Source organism: Syngnathus scovelli, chromosome 3, assembly GCF_024217435.2.
Source record: "Syngnathus scovelli strain Florida chromosome 3, RoL_Ssco_1.2, whole genome shotgun sequence".
Classification (NCBI taxonomy): domain Eukaryota; kingdom Metazoa; phylum Chordata; class Actinopteri; order Syngnathiformes; family Syngnathidae; genus Syngnathus; species Syngnathus scovelli.
In genome coordinates this window covers 19010193-19024007 of record NC_090849.1, presented here as the reverse complement: position 1 = coordinate 19024007, position 13815 = coordinate 19010193, and the positions used below count along the sequence as shown (strand labels likewise).

The following is a 13815-nucleotide window of genomic DNA, read 5'->3' as shown; positions in this document are numbered from 1 at the left end:
GCGTTTGCCTCACTCGAGTAGAGAAGCGGCAGCGTTACCTGAAGGCCATTATGTAACTGTAAGAATTTTGCCCTACGGGCGTCTTTTGGGTTGCAGATCAGCTGGGTTCGTCCATCAAGCGGAAAATCTTGAGGAAAAGTGACAAGGCCTGTGGCGGCCGGCTGTTGATGTTAATCCAGCACGCCCCTTCATAAATCAACAGGAGCCCCTTAAGCCTGCACATTGCAACCAAGTTAGCGCAGTGATGCTCGAAAACAGCGACACATTTAAAGGGTTAAACAAAAACGACAGAAAAACCTGGAAAGATTTTTTGCTGGTGGTTAATGAAAATTGTCACTTACATTTAAGTGGGGCCTGGAAGTTAGCATGTATTTTGGACTCACCTTGCAGTAGACCCGCCTGGAGCGCCGCTTAACGCATTATCACATGCCACAACTTGGGTCGTGAATGTCGGAAGTTTTTATAAGGCACATCATTTTTATTCTCGTCAAAGCTGTCGTTGACCTTTTTCGATATTACGGTTGCGTCTTATTTAATAGGATTTAATGTAACCTTTAATTGTACATCTTCATGAGTCACTTAGATATGACTTCAAAGTCCCTCAAGGGAAAATTTTACACACTACGTCTATCTAGATACACGTGTCAGTGACACATCAGTGGCTCAAGAAGTCCATAAAAAATCGCTTCAATTATTAAAAACTTTTATTATTTTTAAACTGGCTATATGTATGCTAACTTTCAAAGATATGATAAGTAGTATATTTTTGGGATGTGAGGATGGAGCCAAATGACATGAAAATAGATGAGCAAAACTATTAACAAGGCAGCACAGTGCATTTATACATAATTCTCGTTTTTATTTAGGAACTTTGAATTTAAAGCATTTGAGGTTTAAAAACAAAATATTATAACTTATTGCTACACGTGCCTGTTGCCTTGCAAGATCCCATCTTGTGCTACACGCAGACGTGACCCGCCCAGGGGTGTGTGCGGTGTGGACTGTCGCTTAACTTGCGGGTGGAGCGTGTGTGCGTCCACTAAGGGCGGAGGAGGAGATGAAGGAGGAGGAGCGCGCACTATATTCATCCATCTATCCATCCACTCAGCCATCCCTCTATCCACCCATCCAGGCAGGCAGGCAGGGAGGAAGGTAGGCATTGAGGCAAGCTGGTCCTGATCCTGGTGCTGGAGAAGAAGCGTGTGTCGAGCACGGCGGCGGCGGGTGCAGCGGCGGCATGGCTTCGTCTTACGGGAGAAGTACTGACATGCGCTTCGCCGACTGGATGTCGAGTCTCCCGCAGAGCATGCACAGTATCCCGCTCACCAACTTGGCCATCCCCGGTGAGTAAATCCACGTGTTTCATCGGCTGCGTTTGCCCGTGTGTGTGAATGTGTGGCTTCAAGATTTCAACACGTTCTACCGAAGGTCATTTACGATGAATTTTCACGTAAGCCGGAACGTGTTCTTTAGTCAGCACATAATCACCAAGTACTGAAGTCAAATATGTATATGCAAAAACACTTAGCATCCATGAATTTAATGCAATCAAGTGAAAAACAATCGCAAAGTATTTATTTGTGTGGCATGTGAAGCGTATTCCTCCTCGATAGCTGTTCGTAACCCCGGAATGTCGTATCTCGGTGCCGTTGTAAACCGAGAACGCAATGTGGTTTCTTTCGATGTGCGAGACCTGTTGCGCAACGTGACAGCTTTTACACAGTATGATTATTTTATAGATAGATAGATAGATAGATAGATAGATAGATAGATAGATAGATAGATAGATAGATAGATAGATAGATAGATAGTGCCAACCTATCAGTGCGCAGCTGTCCTTACAAAAGCTCCGCCTCTTTTCTGCAATATCTTATCACAATCAATTAATAATACAAAGTCATTAAGGTAATGTTCAGATTCATCATTCACTTGTTCATGCTGCTGTGCGCCAAGGATTTTTATTTCAAGTGTTTTTGAGTAACATTTGTGCGTAATTGTGTACCTGTGTGTAGTTTATTTGGGTACTCTGGTTTCCTCCGCTATTCTCAAAATTCCAAAAAAGCTTCGGGGGGCACATTACATTGCGGTCTAGCGAGCAAGCTAGTGGGCGGATGGGCAGCAGGATCGTCTGGAATGACAACTATCTGTGTTGATCACAGATAACTTAGTTACTTTACAGACTAGTTGCTTTGAAAAGTAACTTAGTCGATTAATTGATTATAAGTTACAATCATTACATTCAGCAGATACCAACAAAACCTGCCACTTAATTGGAAATGCAATTTAACTATTTGAAAAAAAATTGTGTTTATGGAATTTCGCTTAAGGATACTTGTATTTCGAGACTTCACTTAAAAATATTTTTAAATAAGCAGTCAATTTGACTTGACACCTATATTTGTAAATGAAAAACTTGACATTTATATTCTACATTTGAGGATCTTCTGCAGTCATACAATGTTTCGTGATCCATGTTCGTTTTTTTGACATAGCTAGATTCCTTTTTTTTTTCGCCGACACAAACTCAAAATTGTGATTATATTTGTAGCTTGAAAGCGCAAATCTCTCCTTCTTCCATCATGGTTTATATGCTACAGTATGGACCACGTGAGTCATCATCTTGCTGAATATTTTTATTATTCATCAATTAGCAAAACACATTTATAATGCTCTGAACACGGTAACACATTTAATAATCAGCGTCTTTGGCAAGTATGACAATCGATGATTGCTTCAATCAGAGCGATATGATTAGCGGTGGTGTTAAGAGGTGGATGAAGTTGGGAATCATCTGGAGGCCCAGGTACTAAATACACGACTCACCGCTGCTTATATGAGTCAGAATCCACACACCAGCGTTGACATGTCATAAGTCATGCTAGTAATTTGCTGAATCACACGCCTAAGTGTGGCCTGGTTGAGACGCGCCGAGGCAGCGAGCAGCATGGGAGCATGCTCTGTCCCATTTAATTAGCTATCATTACTTGCTCATTGCCACCGTGGAGGAGGAGGGTTGGGGGGTGCTGGTGGTGCTAGTGGGGTGAAGCTCAGATGCTCGCCTCCCACCCACCTCCTCCGTTTGGATCCATGTTCTGCATAAACACATTGTGATGATTACTATTCTTGCTTTTTGTGTTGGCACAATTGTTTGTCAAGATTTCCTAATCTGAGAAGAATTCTATTTTAGCTGCAACCATGTGTTGCAATTGGAGAGTAATTCTTCTCACAGGGAAAATTTATTGTGCTCCGCTCGTATTCAGGTGGGACCCAAACTGGGACGGACAGAAACAAATAAGAACCACTGAGGTAGATTCTCAATAGGCATCCCTGATGACAGATGCTTCGCCCATGTTATTTATTTTTGTAATATATATTTTTTAGATGTCCCCAGATGACACAGACTGACTAATCCCGAGTCAATTTGGAGTACCCAACAGTGTGAGCTGAGGAGTGCGATGACGCGACTCTCTTACCAAACAGCTAAACAGCGCCTGCCTGGTTTTTCACCAACTGCCGGGGCAGCACAGCTGTGCTTGTGTCGTCCTTCTTTATGACAGGCAATTAGTAAGGATCATTATGGGTCTGTGCTTTTATTGTCCCCTGAGAGGATACAAGCTCAATGTTCCTATTGAAAAGGAGATATGCACAAATGCACTTATTGTAGTAAAGATATTAGGACCTTAATGAATTTATAGAGCAGTATCAAAAATTTAAATCTCTTCTATAGTTGACCGGGAGCCAGTGTAAAACCTTTTGGATTTGGAGTAATATCTGATTTCTGTGTACTGGTCAGAACCTGAGCTGCGGCGTTCTGAACAAGCTGAATAGATGAACACTTTACCAGCTTTGTATTATTGAAAATTAACAATATGCTGCACCAGAACAATGCAAAATTTTTTGATGAGCACAATTAGAGCAGAGTTTTCTGGCGTTAATGACAGAGCACAACTTTCACGCTGGCAGCGATGCAAATCAGGACGTTTAATGATGAAGTCCAGAAACACATTTGTCATTGTCTCTGTTGGCTCATATTAGCTCGACCTTCAGGGCTGTAATTGTCATGCTATCATTATGTGTGACAGTTGCGACGTAGGAAGGAGAGAAAGCAGCTGCTGTTGATGACGGTTCGATGTTTTATTTCAGAAAAGTGTGTGCAAGAGACCGAGAAGAGGTTGAACGTTGTATTTTATTAAAGGATGATAAGGCTGATTTACAGTAATAGACAGCAGAAATCTGTTTTGTAATTAATTAATGGGTCTTAGAACATAACCTTGAGGAACACCAATTGAGGAAACGCTTCAATTTTATTAGACTGAATAATTTAGGCTGATATTAGGGTGATTTGTGTTAACAACATGGAAGCTGGCACATACAAAAAAAAAAACAAATGCTTGCCATAACTCCAGCTCTTACTACTCTGGTAATAATTCACCACTGTTTCTCCATCTCCTATATTGCAGCAATATATTGTACAGTCACCATTTGACCCACCATTCCCCATTACTCCCACCCCCCACATCACAGTAGGGGACCCAGTGGGCTATTTTCTGCAGCTACGAGACGACTCCTGCAAACTGGTTTGTTTTGCATCAAGTGCGGTGGCCAATAACGTGCTGCCAGATACTGTGTGAATTCATATTTTCGTATGTCACCATGAAACCAATCTAGCATCATTACAACGGACAGCAGTTGTTTTGGACAAGGCTGTAAAATGTAATAGATGGGACTGAGCAAAAAGTGAAGGATTTGGATTTGCAATTTTTCTCCCGAGTCCACATTTGCATTTGAATTAGTCATCTTTAAACCAAGTGCTGATTTTGATTGAGAGGTGTGGTACACCTTACACTGGTTGACAAACAGGCGATAAATAAAGAAGCCGCAGAAGGAATCTTTTGTGTCTTTCTGGCTTCCTCCGAAAGAGGAGACATAAATCCCTCGACTGGATCGCTCAGTTGCCTCTTAATCCCCAAACAAGAAGAATGATGATCAGTTACCAGTGCACCAAGATGTTTGGGGGGGGAGACTGAAAATAGATTCTTGCTGTGTTTTCTTTTTTTTTGGAGGGGGGGGGGGAGCAATCCTGCAAACATTCCTGATTATATCCAGATGTCTTACAAGCAGGCAGAAAATGATGTATGGATTTTCTACCCAGGCGGCCTCAGTCGTGGTACTGTCTGCTAATTGGGTTTGCAGGAGGGCATTTGTCTTGATTTGGAAAGTCCAGTTGGTACACAGCAACGTGAGTGCATGTGTGCGTGCGTGTGGTTTTGGGAGGAAAAAGCGATAAAGAACAGTCCAGCCAGGTAGCCGTGTGCACATTCAAAGCTATTTTTAGGCTGGACAAGTGATAAAAGCGCATGGGGAGATTGAAGGGAATGGATGTCCACATGCTTGGATTTCAATGATGCTCCATGGGTGTGCTTCAGTTTCAAGGAAGCAGTGTGTTACAAAGAGTCTTACTCTTCCAGTACACTCCAAATGAGTATGTGTCACTCATTTTTAATTAGAATGAGAACTGGTAACTTGGTGTTTTGTTCTCAGCTCCTCACCTCATTTTTTTTCTACTGTTTCTTTTTTTTTTTTTTTTTTACCTTCCATCCTCAGCTCCTCATTTCATCTTTTAATTTCCTCCCTCATTTTTCCTAAATCCCCACCCATCATCTTTTGTCTTTCCTTCCCTAGTTACCTCCCTCTTCTAGGCTACTTACCTTAATTCCTCCGCTTTGTTTTTCTCCTGGTTTCCTCATCTCTTCATTTCCTCGCCTAATTCCCTTCCCACTCCCATTTGATCATCTTTCCCAAATGCTCTAAATTCCTCCCTTTATTGTCTTTCCTTGTGGTATTTGACCTCCTCAACCCATCACCCATGTCCTTTCACCCTCTCCTTGTATCACCTCATCTCGCCTCTCTTCATTTCCTATCCCCCTCTCCCATCTTCAAATCCTCTCCTCATCTGCTCACTTCCTCTCCAAATGTACTTCCCTCGTCTTCCTTTCCTCTTGGCGTCTCTTTTTTTCATTCCAAATGTCCTTTCCTCATTTCATTCCCCTTCTTATCTCCTCCCCTCATCACTCGTCTCTTTGTTTCTGTCCGAATTTCTTCTTATTTTCAATTTTCCTTCCCTCGTCCTCCATCCTCCCCTCCTTTTGGCCAAATTATAGTCCCTCCTCCAACTTCCCCACTTACCTGCACACTTAATTGTATCTCAGCTCCCTATTTAATCTCATTCACCCCAATCCTTTACTCATGGAAATAAATTGAAAAGTATCGAACATTTTACTAGCTTTTAATTTCAAAACTAGTTATATCCATCGAAGCATAACCGCCATGCGTCGACACGCTTGCCTTACGCATTTCTTTCCATCTGTTTCTCATCTCCTTATTATCCCTGATATTCTCTCCATCTTCTTAAAACCCACTTCCTTATGTGATGTCATCCTCGCCTTAAATCCGCTCTACATTTCCTCCTCTTCTGTCTTCTTTATCTCCTCCCCTCATCTCATCTTCTGCTCATCCTCACAAGTATTACTCAACTCCGGCTTGTATCGCTCTGCTCCTGTGGACAGTTTGGAAGGATCGTAAAAGCCTCCAGGCTTAAAGATGTCCCACGGCTGCGGTGTTTGTGGTTTTCTCCATGAATATATCATGCTCAAGCTTCATGACATCCACATTTCATTTGTCATGCAGCTTTATTTCCTTGAGTTTGCGGTGGCTTTTTGTATCCATTAAAATGTGACCAAGATGTGTTGCAAGTAAAAAAAAAAATTCACTTAACTGGTCCAAAAATTATTTACTGCTACAAATAATGCATCTTCATTCATTTATCTATACCAGCGACATACAGAGATGGCAAAAAGGTTCAATTCACCTGTTGCCATTCATACAACAGAATAAAACGTCTTGGGATTCCAACATTTAATGAGCCATATGTTTCCATTTAAATAAATAAATAAATAAATAAATAAATAAATAAATAAATAAAACTCATGGTGTACCAACAAACAAAAAAGTGGATGCACTCTCACGATTTGGAATTTGTTTGTTTGTTCAGTTGGGCAAATCTTAAAATTGAAGACAAGTCCTTCCCAGCAGTAACAGTTTGAGCGTGTTGGGGTCATGCTCCGCTTCCCGACGTGACCCCGTTACCCGACCCCCGCAGTGTCCACCTGCTCCAGCTGTCAATTCTGCTTTGTCTCGAAACATCTTCAAAAAGCTTGCCGCGGCTCGGAGGCTGGACTGGAGGCTTCATTCTGGTTCCCTGTCTGTCTGTCTGGCTGTCTGTCTGCTTAAATGTGTGCGCGTGTTGTTACTGTGCGAGACTGAACAGGCCTGTGATGAGACAAAAAAAGAGGATGGAGAATCGATTGCTGAAATGAGAACAAGCAAGCGGAGGATAAAACAATTTGTCTGGTTTGTGTAACGTGACACATAGACACACACACTGCAGTAGGTCACATCAGGACACAAAACAAGAAAGACAATTTTCATGATCAAGAATTCAGCCGACGTCTTTTTCATTACGGAGCTTCACTTGAGTGAAGAGAACAAAATTGGAGCAATTAAGACACAATAATGACTTAACGTACGGGCAAGGAGAGTCGCAGTTGTCGATACATTTTCAGCCTTTTATTGAACGAGCCAGGCAAACACCAAAATACAGCTATAGTTGGATCAAACAGAACATTTTTGTCGGCGTTTTCCAATTTAATATGTGTCACTAGCCTTCTGCCACCCAAAAGTACTCTGGTGCTTATTGTTTACAAACATCATTCAAAGGTCGATAGCTGCCAGATGTACTATGATTAAAAAAATACGTATAAGGAAACTGAAGTGAGGGGTGGGAAAATAAACAAGTCAGCATTGACAGCCATGCTGAGTTGTTTTTGTCTTCTCTTCAGCGTGGTCATGTGCTGAGGATGCTTTCAAGTTGTTTCGGTTCATGACTTAACAATCCTGATGTTGTTATTCAGACAAGTTGTTGCCATGGCGCCAGGCTAGTTCTAACGTGGCGCTTCCATCCCTGCGCGGGTCACACAAATACACAATGACACAACATCCCTCCTGAAGGCTGTGTTTGTTTGTGTGTGTCAACTCCAGGTTCCCATGACTCCTTCAGCTTCTACATCGACGAGGCGTCTCCCGTGGGCCCCGAGCAGCCCGAGACTGTGCAGAACTTTGTGTCTGTTTTCGGCACGGTGGCCAAAAAGTTGATGAGGAAATGGTTAGCCACGCAGACCATGAACTTCAACAGTCAGCTGGAGTCCGGCGTTCGCTTCTTTGACCTGCGCATCTCCACCAAACCACGAGACCCCGACAACGAGCTCTTCTTTGCCCACGGTCTCTTCAGTGCCACAGTCAGTATAGTGTCTGTCTGTCTGTCTGTCTGTCTGTCTGTCTGTCTGTCTGTCTGTCTGTGAGTCAATCTAGTGATGTAACGAGCCATCTATCCAGCTAGTTAGCAAGCTATCCATATTGATACATTTAAAAAAAAAAAATTGACACCTCTGCCAAAGAATTTGTGGTTAATTGAGAGGGATTATACAAATTATATCTCAATAATTACTTTGACATTCTATCATGTTTCTCAGTAATGAAATCTTGACTCCTAATGAAGATGTTCTCTTTGGTGCTGATGCAAATTAAGACCAATGGCCATCTGTGCTCTGCTGTGTGGAATTTTAGTTTTATGAGCAGTTGATATTCCTCATTCCTCAACAGGATGTTTTACCTCATTTTTCAGTGAATAATGCAGAAACAGAAGTCATGCTGTAATGGGAAAATGTGTACACACTCGGGAGATAAATTGCTACAATATATACTTGATGCTGATCCAAATTTTTCTTCTTCAGTTTAGCCAGATGTATGCGGTCTACTAAGTGCCGCTATTTTATGTGTTTGTGACGACCCAAAAGGGACTTAGCCAATTTCTCTGAAGCTTTATAGGCACTTGTGCCATGGCCAAGGAAGAACACATTACATTTTACAAGCTGTCGTCTTCTCTACAAGCTCGTGTTCAACTTTTCAACTGAAAAATGGTTAAGATTCATTATTTTATGTTTTGATTGAGAGAGAGCAAGAGTGTTATTTTTTGCATTTCTGCAAATTTCATTGAATGTCCATTTAAATGTTAACATTGTGAGACGGGGCACATTTTCTTGATTTTCGCAATGAATAATGCATGATTTGGAATATCAAAATTCAAGCACATGCTGGAAGGTGTTTCATTTTCTGCTGATTCAAATTAAGATTAGCGAAATGTGTGGCCTAGTTTAAAAAGAATCTCTTGTGGATGTGATTTCTGTAGGTGAGAGAAGGTCTGGAGCAGATTAGCAGCTTCCTGTCCGCACACGCCAGAGAAGTGGTGTTCCTGGACTTCAACCACTTCTACGGCGTTCAGAACCTGCACCACGAGAAACTGGTGACCATGTTGAAGGATGTTTTTGGAGACAAGCTCTGCCCAGTTGTGTTTGCCCAGGAGGTAAGCCTTCAAAATAGTGGAAAAAAATGAAGTCATGGTCTCCACTCTCTAAGAAATATTACTATATTGCCAACAGTGTGACTTTGTTTACTATAATATAAAATACAAAAAAATCCCCAAATGCGCTAATTGGGCAAGCAGGTAGTTAAATGGTTCAAATCAATCCCATTGCAAGCAGCATGTAAATTCTCATGAGTCTTCACCTTCACATCCATCCACCCCCTGCTAGTCAATTTGAATCATGGGTACAAAGAATAAGAGGAAATGCTTGACTAGCAGTGCAAATAATAGACTTAAAAGATGGGGCGCATATAAATGACTGCTATCCTCCACAGGTATTAGAACACCCCCCAGGCAGCTTCCATTCATTCTCCTCAAGCAGATTCAACGCTCTGCACTGCAGCTGTTTAAAGACAGCTTCGAGATTAATATGCACAAAAGAAGCCAGAACATACTGTATTTTACATCAGGGTATTTTTCAAATACTAGTATATTATCACACTGAGTGCACTGATGAGTGCCAAAGGTTTTTACTTTTATTTTTAATATTTTTACCCCCAGTTTTGTAGTCAGAATAAATTAATATTTTTGCTTTTGAAGAGATATAATTATATATTTTAACTGCATGTATATCATAAGAATAAAATAAGATTTCAGATGATGGTAAGTCTATTTTCTCGTGTCCTCAGGTGAGTCTGCAGTATCTGTGGGAGAAGGAGTACCAAGTTCTGGTCTTCTACCATCACCCCATGGCTCTGGAGGTGCCCTTCCTTTGGCCTGGCCAGATGATGCCTTCCCCGTGGGCCAACACCACTGACCCGGAGAAGCTGGTTCAGTTCCTCCAGGCTTCTGTCACTGACCGCAGGTTAGCAAGCTGCTGTAAATATGTGTTTTGGAATGTTATTCACAAGTGCCACTACGATTTACTTGGATTCCTATCCGTGGCACTATTTAAGGCTTACTCAATTCCTGATGAATTGGAAAAACATATGGGCTGCTTGTCTCCTGCAGGAGGAAGGGAACCTTCTTTGTTTCCCAGGTGGTCCTCACACCAAAGGCCAGCACGGTGATGAAGGGTGTGGCTAGTGGACTCCGAGAGACAATCACAGAAAGGTGAGCATGTGTGGACACGTATAAGTGCAGATTGTTTGAAATAATATAGTCCACCAGACACCACTGGAGAACACCATAAATAATGTCCAGACCAAGAGAGTAAACTCCACAGTCATTCCCTGTCATGTACCTGTCAGGGCTTTGCCGGGAATGATGCAATGGATCCGGTCGCAGCGACCCGGCGAGAGCGGCGTCAACATCATCACAGCCGACTTTGTTGAACTAGGCGAGTTCATCAGTGCCGTCATCACCCTCAACTACCACATGGACGACGAAGACGACGACGACGCCACCTGAGAGCCGTCGGCTGCGTCATTAGTGAGCACAAGTCGCCCCCCCACCCCTGCCGCTCAGGGGTCTTGGTCTGTGCTCTGCCTCTTTTCTCCTTGGCATTTGTTTCAGAGGAGATGTGCTGCTCCTTTCACTTTATTTAGGGCTATCGTGGAATGGTGAATGACCTGAGATCAAGTTGAGAGAAGAAACGTTGTGGTGGACTGTGACAGTGTCAGCCTGGTAATTTAGGGAGAAAAATATCCCTTCTTTAAAGTGAGATGTCCCACCCAAGCTGTAAACGTGAGCGCTTTCATGATACAAAGGTAAAGCTTTTTTTATATATATGTTCCTCATAAGGTATCTTTGCAAAGCATGATTCTAATCACAAAGGTCATATGTGAAATAATTTAAATGTATACCCCAACAAATTAGTCCAACTAATAGTCAAATTGTTTTTTCAAAAATGTTTTTATTGATACATAGTTATTTCAATACAGTATTTTAAAATGTCTTTTTTTTCACATTTATTTTCCTTTGTTACATTTGTTATTTATTTTAATTTAAATAATTTTCAACTTTTTTGGAGGGGTGAGGCTGGGTGTGGACTTTTCATTTTAAAGTTTTTATTTAGTATTTATTGATTGATTTCAACCCACTACATCCCATTGAATGTACTGTATGGGGCAACGTCTCTAAAATAGTTCATTCAATGGTCCCCCAAATCATAATTAATAAAACAAGATTTTACATTTTAAAAAATCAATTAAACAAGGTTGCACAGCTTGTAAAAGGTTTCTTATACACTTTTAATCCATATACATTTTTTATGGAATATTTGTTGATTAATTCAAACCCATCTCGTACCATTGAAAGGATCTAGGAAAATGACCAATTACAAAGTAAAACAAGTTTTCACTTTTTTACAAATATCTATTTCTTAATGTATGAATTTATATATATTTTCAAAATCATGTTCTTTAATATCTATATATTTATTGATGATACCACTGGGAGTATCTGGTTTAAAAAAAAGTTAAACATGCTCACTCACACAGATTTTCACAAAATTCTCATATTGTAGATTTTTAATTGATATTTATTTTTATCGATTCCAACCTGCCTCATTCCACAATAATCTCCCAAATATTAAATTAAACAACAAAATTTCTCATTGCACTTTAGCATTATTTATTTGTATTTAATTTCACCTTAAACCATTGAGAGTTTGCTCAGTTGGGGGAAGCAAATAAGATTATGCTGTTTTTGAAATAACCAAGGTGTTACTGTAAAGGTTTGTGAAGAGTTTGCTGGCTCGGAATGAATTGGTGGTGGGTGCTGAGTCGTGATGTATAAAAATATTGCTCACAAGAGTCTATCCAGCATCTGTTTATACTTTCAATTCCCTCCTTGTGCGTCTGTATCGAATATTGCGGTGCAGCGTTCATGAGTCACCATCATGATTTTGTAGTCTTTCTGCTGACACAAAATTTCAGAGGTGAACTTCATTTCAAGTCGGCTTTTTTGTCATTTTTTTTTTAGCAGCACCGCTTCAACGTGTTTAGATAACAGTAGCACATTGGTGTCTTTATCGGGTGTCTTTGAATGTCTCCACAGCTCTGAATTTCACAATATCTGGCATTGTTGTTCCATTATGTGTTCATTAAATATATTGCGAGAAAGAGAAGAAAATAAGGTGACCAATGCATTGACAGAAGTATGAGATTCCGTAGATGCCAAAAATTTAACTTAATTTAACCCCAAAAATATTTATTATTTGTTGTTGTGAGGAAGAGGGTTTTTTTCATGTGTATTTGAGAGGGAAAGTTTGAAACTATTTAGGTGTTAGTACGAGCTTTTGTATGTTTAACATTTGTTGGGGTGTGAATAATTTGGGTGACTACGTAGACAAAATGGGTGTCAATTTTTGGTGAAGCATTATGTGTAGAGAAGTGTACGAATTTTTTTATTTGTTGTGAGTTTTTTAATGTGAGTGAGAGTTTTTTACGTGACGGAGGGCTGAGATATTTAAAAGTGTGTGTATGAGCTTTTGTGTGTGTAATAGGTAAATATGAATTTTGGCTTCTATGGCACCTCAAACAGAAATGTGTCATTGCATCCTAGAAAAAAAAAAAGAAGCATTTTCTGCACAGAATGTATCCTGTGAGGATTGTTGTGTCATCCGCTACCATTACACAAAAACTATTAGGGATCGGCGAATGTGTCTTAAAAGTCAGCTGTTTTGTGTGCTTTTGATGAAAAGTCCCGTTTGTACGCATTGGTGTCTTCAAATTGTTGCGCTTTTTATGTTTTATATCGTGTTTGTACATACTTTAATTGTAAGACAATATTGCCAAGAAATTGTAAAGCGCTCAGTGACTTTACCACTTTACTATGATTCTTCTTCTTTTTTTTTTAAATACAAATTTGGTAGTGCTTAGCATGAGCGGAAAAAACTTTCCTAAAGTACCATTTGGATGCTCAATTTTTGTGCATCCATTTTATTATTTATAAGTTGCATGACTTTAAGACGTGTTTTTCTCTCCTGACTGCAGTCAAAAGGCTGAAACTGCACAAATGACTTGAGACTTGATAAGGGCGTACAAACCTGTGTTGTGAGGTCATTATTGTCTTCCCTGTTGAAAGCTTGTCATTGCTTTTATGTTATGGTGTACAAAAAAATAAAATAAGAATACAATAAAAAAGTGATTTGCTGTTGTAAAACTGAAACCTTTGTTCCTAGAGTGGCAGATAAATAAAAGCCCCGAACACTGAACGCTTTCCCTGATCTCTCCCTGTGTTTGGAGAACTGATTGACTCGCCATATTATTTATAGTATTATTTATTATATATCATATATTATGATTTTATTATTATTATTATTATTTCTATTCATTGTGATCCATGTCGCCTATAAGTACACGCTTTGTTATCACAAGTGAGACAATTCAGCA

At 40.3% G+C, this 13815-nt stretch overlaps 1 protein-coding gene across 1 annotated transcript; it reads left to right on the top strand.

Moving 5' to 3' along the window:
* Nucleotides 1-11: 11 nt before the first annotated feature.
* plcxd3 (phosphatidylinositol-specific phospholipase C, X domain containing 3) lies at nucleotides 12-13637 on the top strand. The gene is made up of 7 exons (XM_049716623.1): nucleotides 12-1343; nucleotides 8098-8354; nucleotides 9305-9478; nucleotides 10168-10343; nucleotides 10490-10591; nucleotides 10729-10909; nucleotides 11026-13637. The coding sequence occupies exons 1-6, from the start codon at nucleotides 1238-1240 to the stop codon at nucleotides 10886-10888; spliced, it is 975 nt and encodes a 324-aa protein (XP_049572580.1). The 5' UTR covers nucleotides 12-1237; the 3' UTR covers nucleotides 10889-10909; nucleotides 11026-13637.
* Nucleotides 13638-13815: the final 178 nt, after the last annotated feature.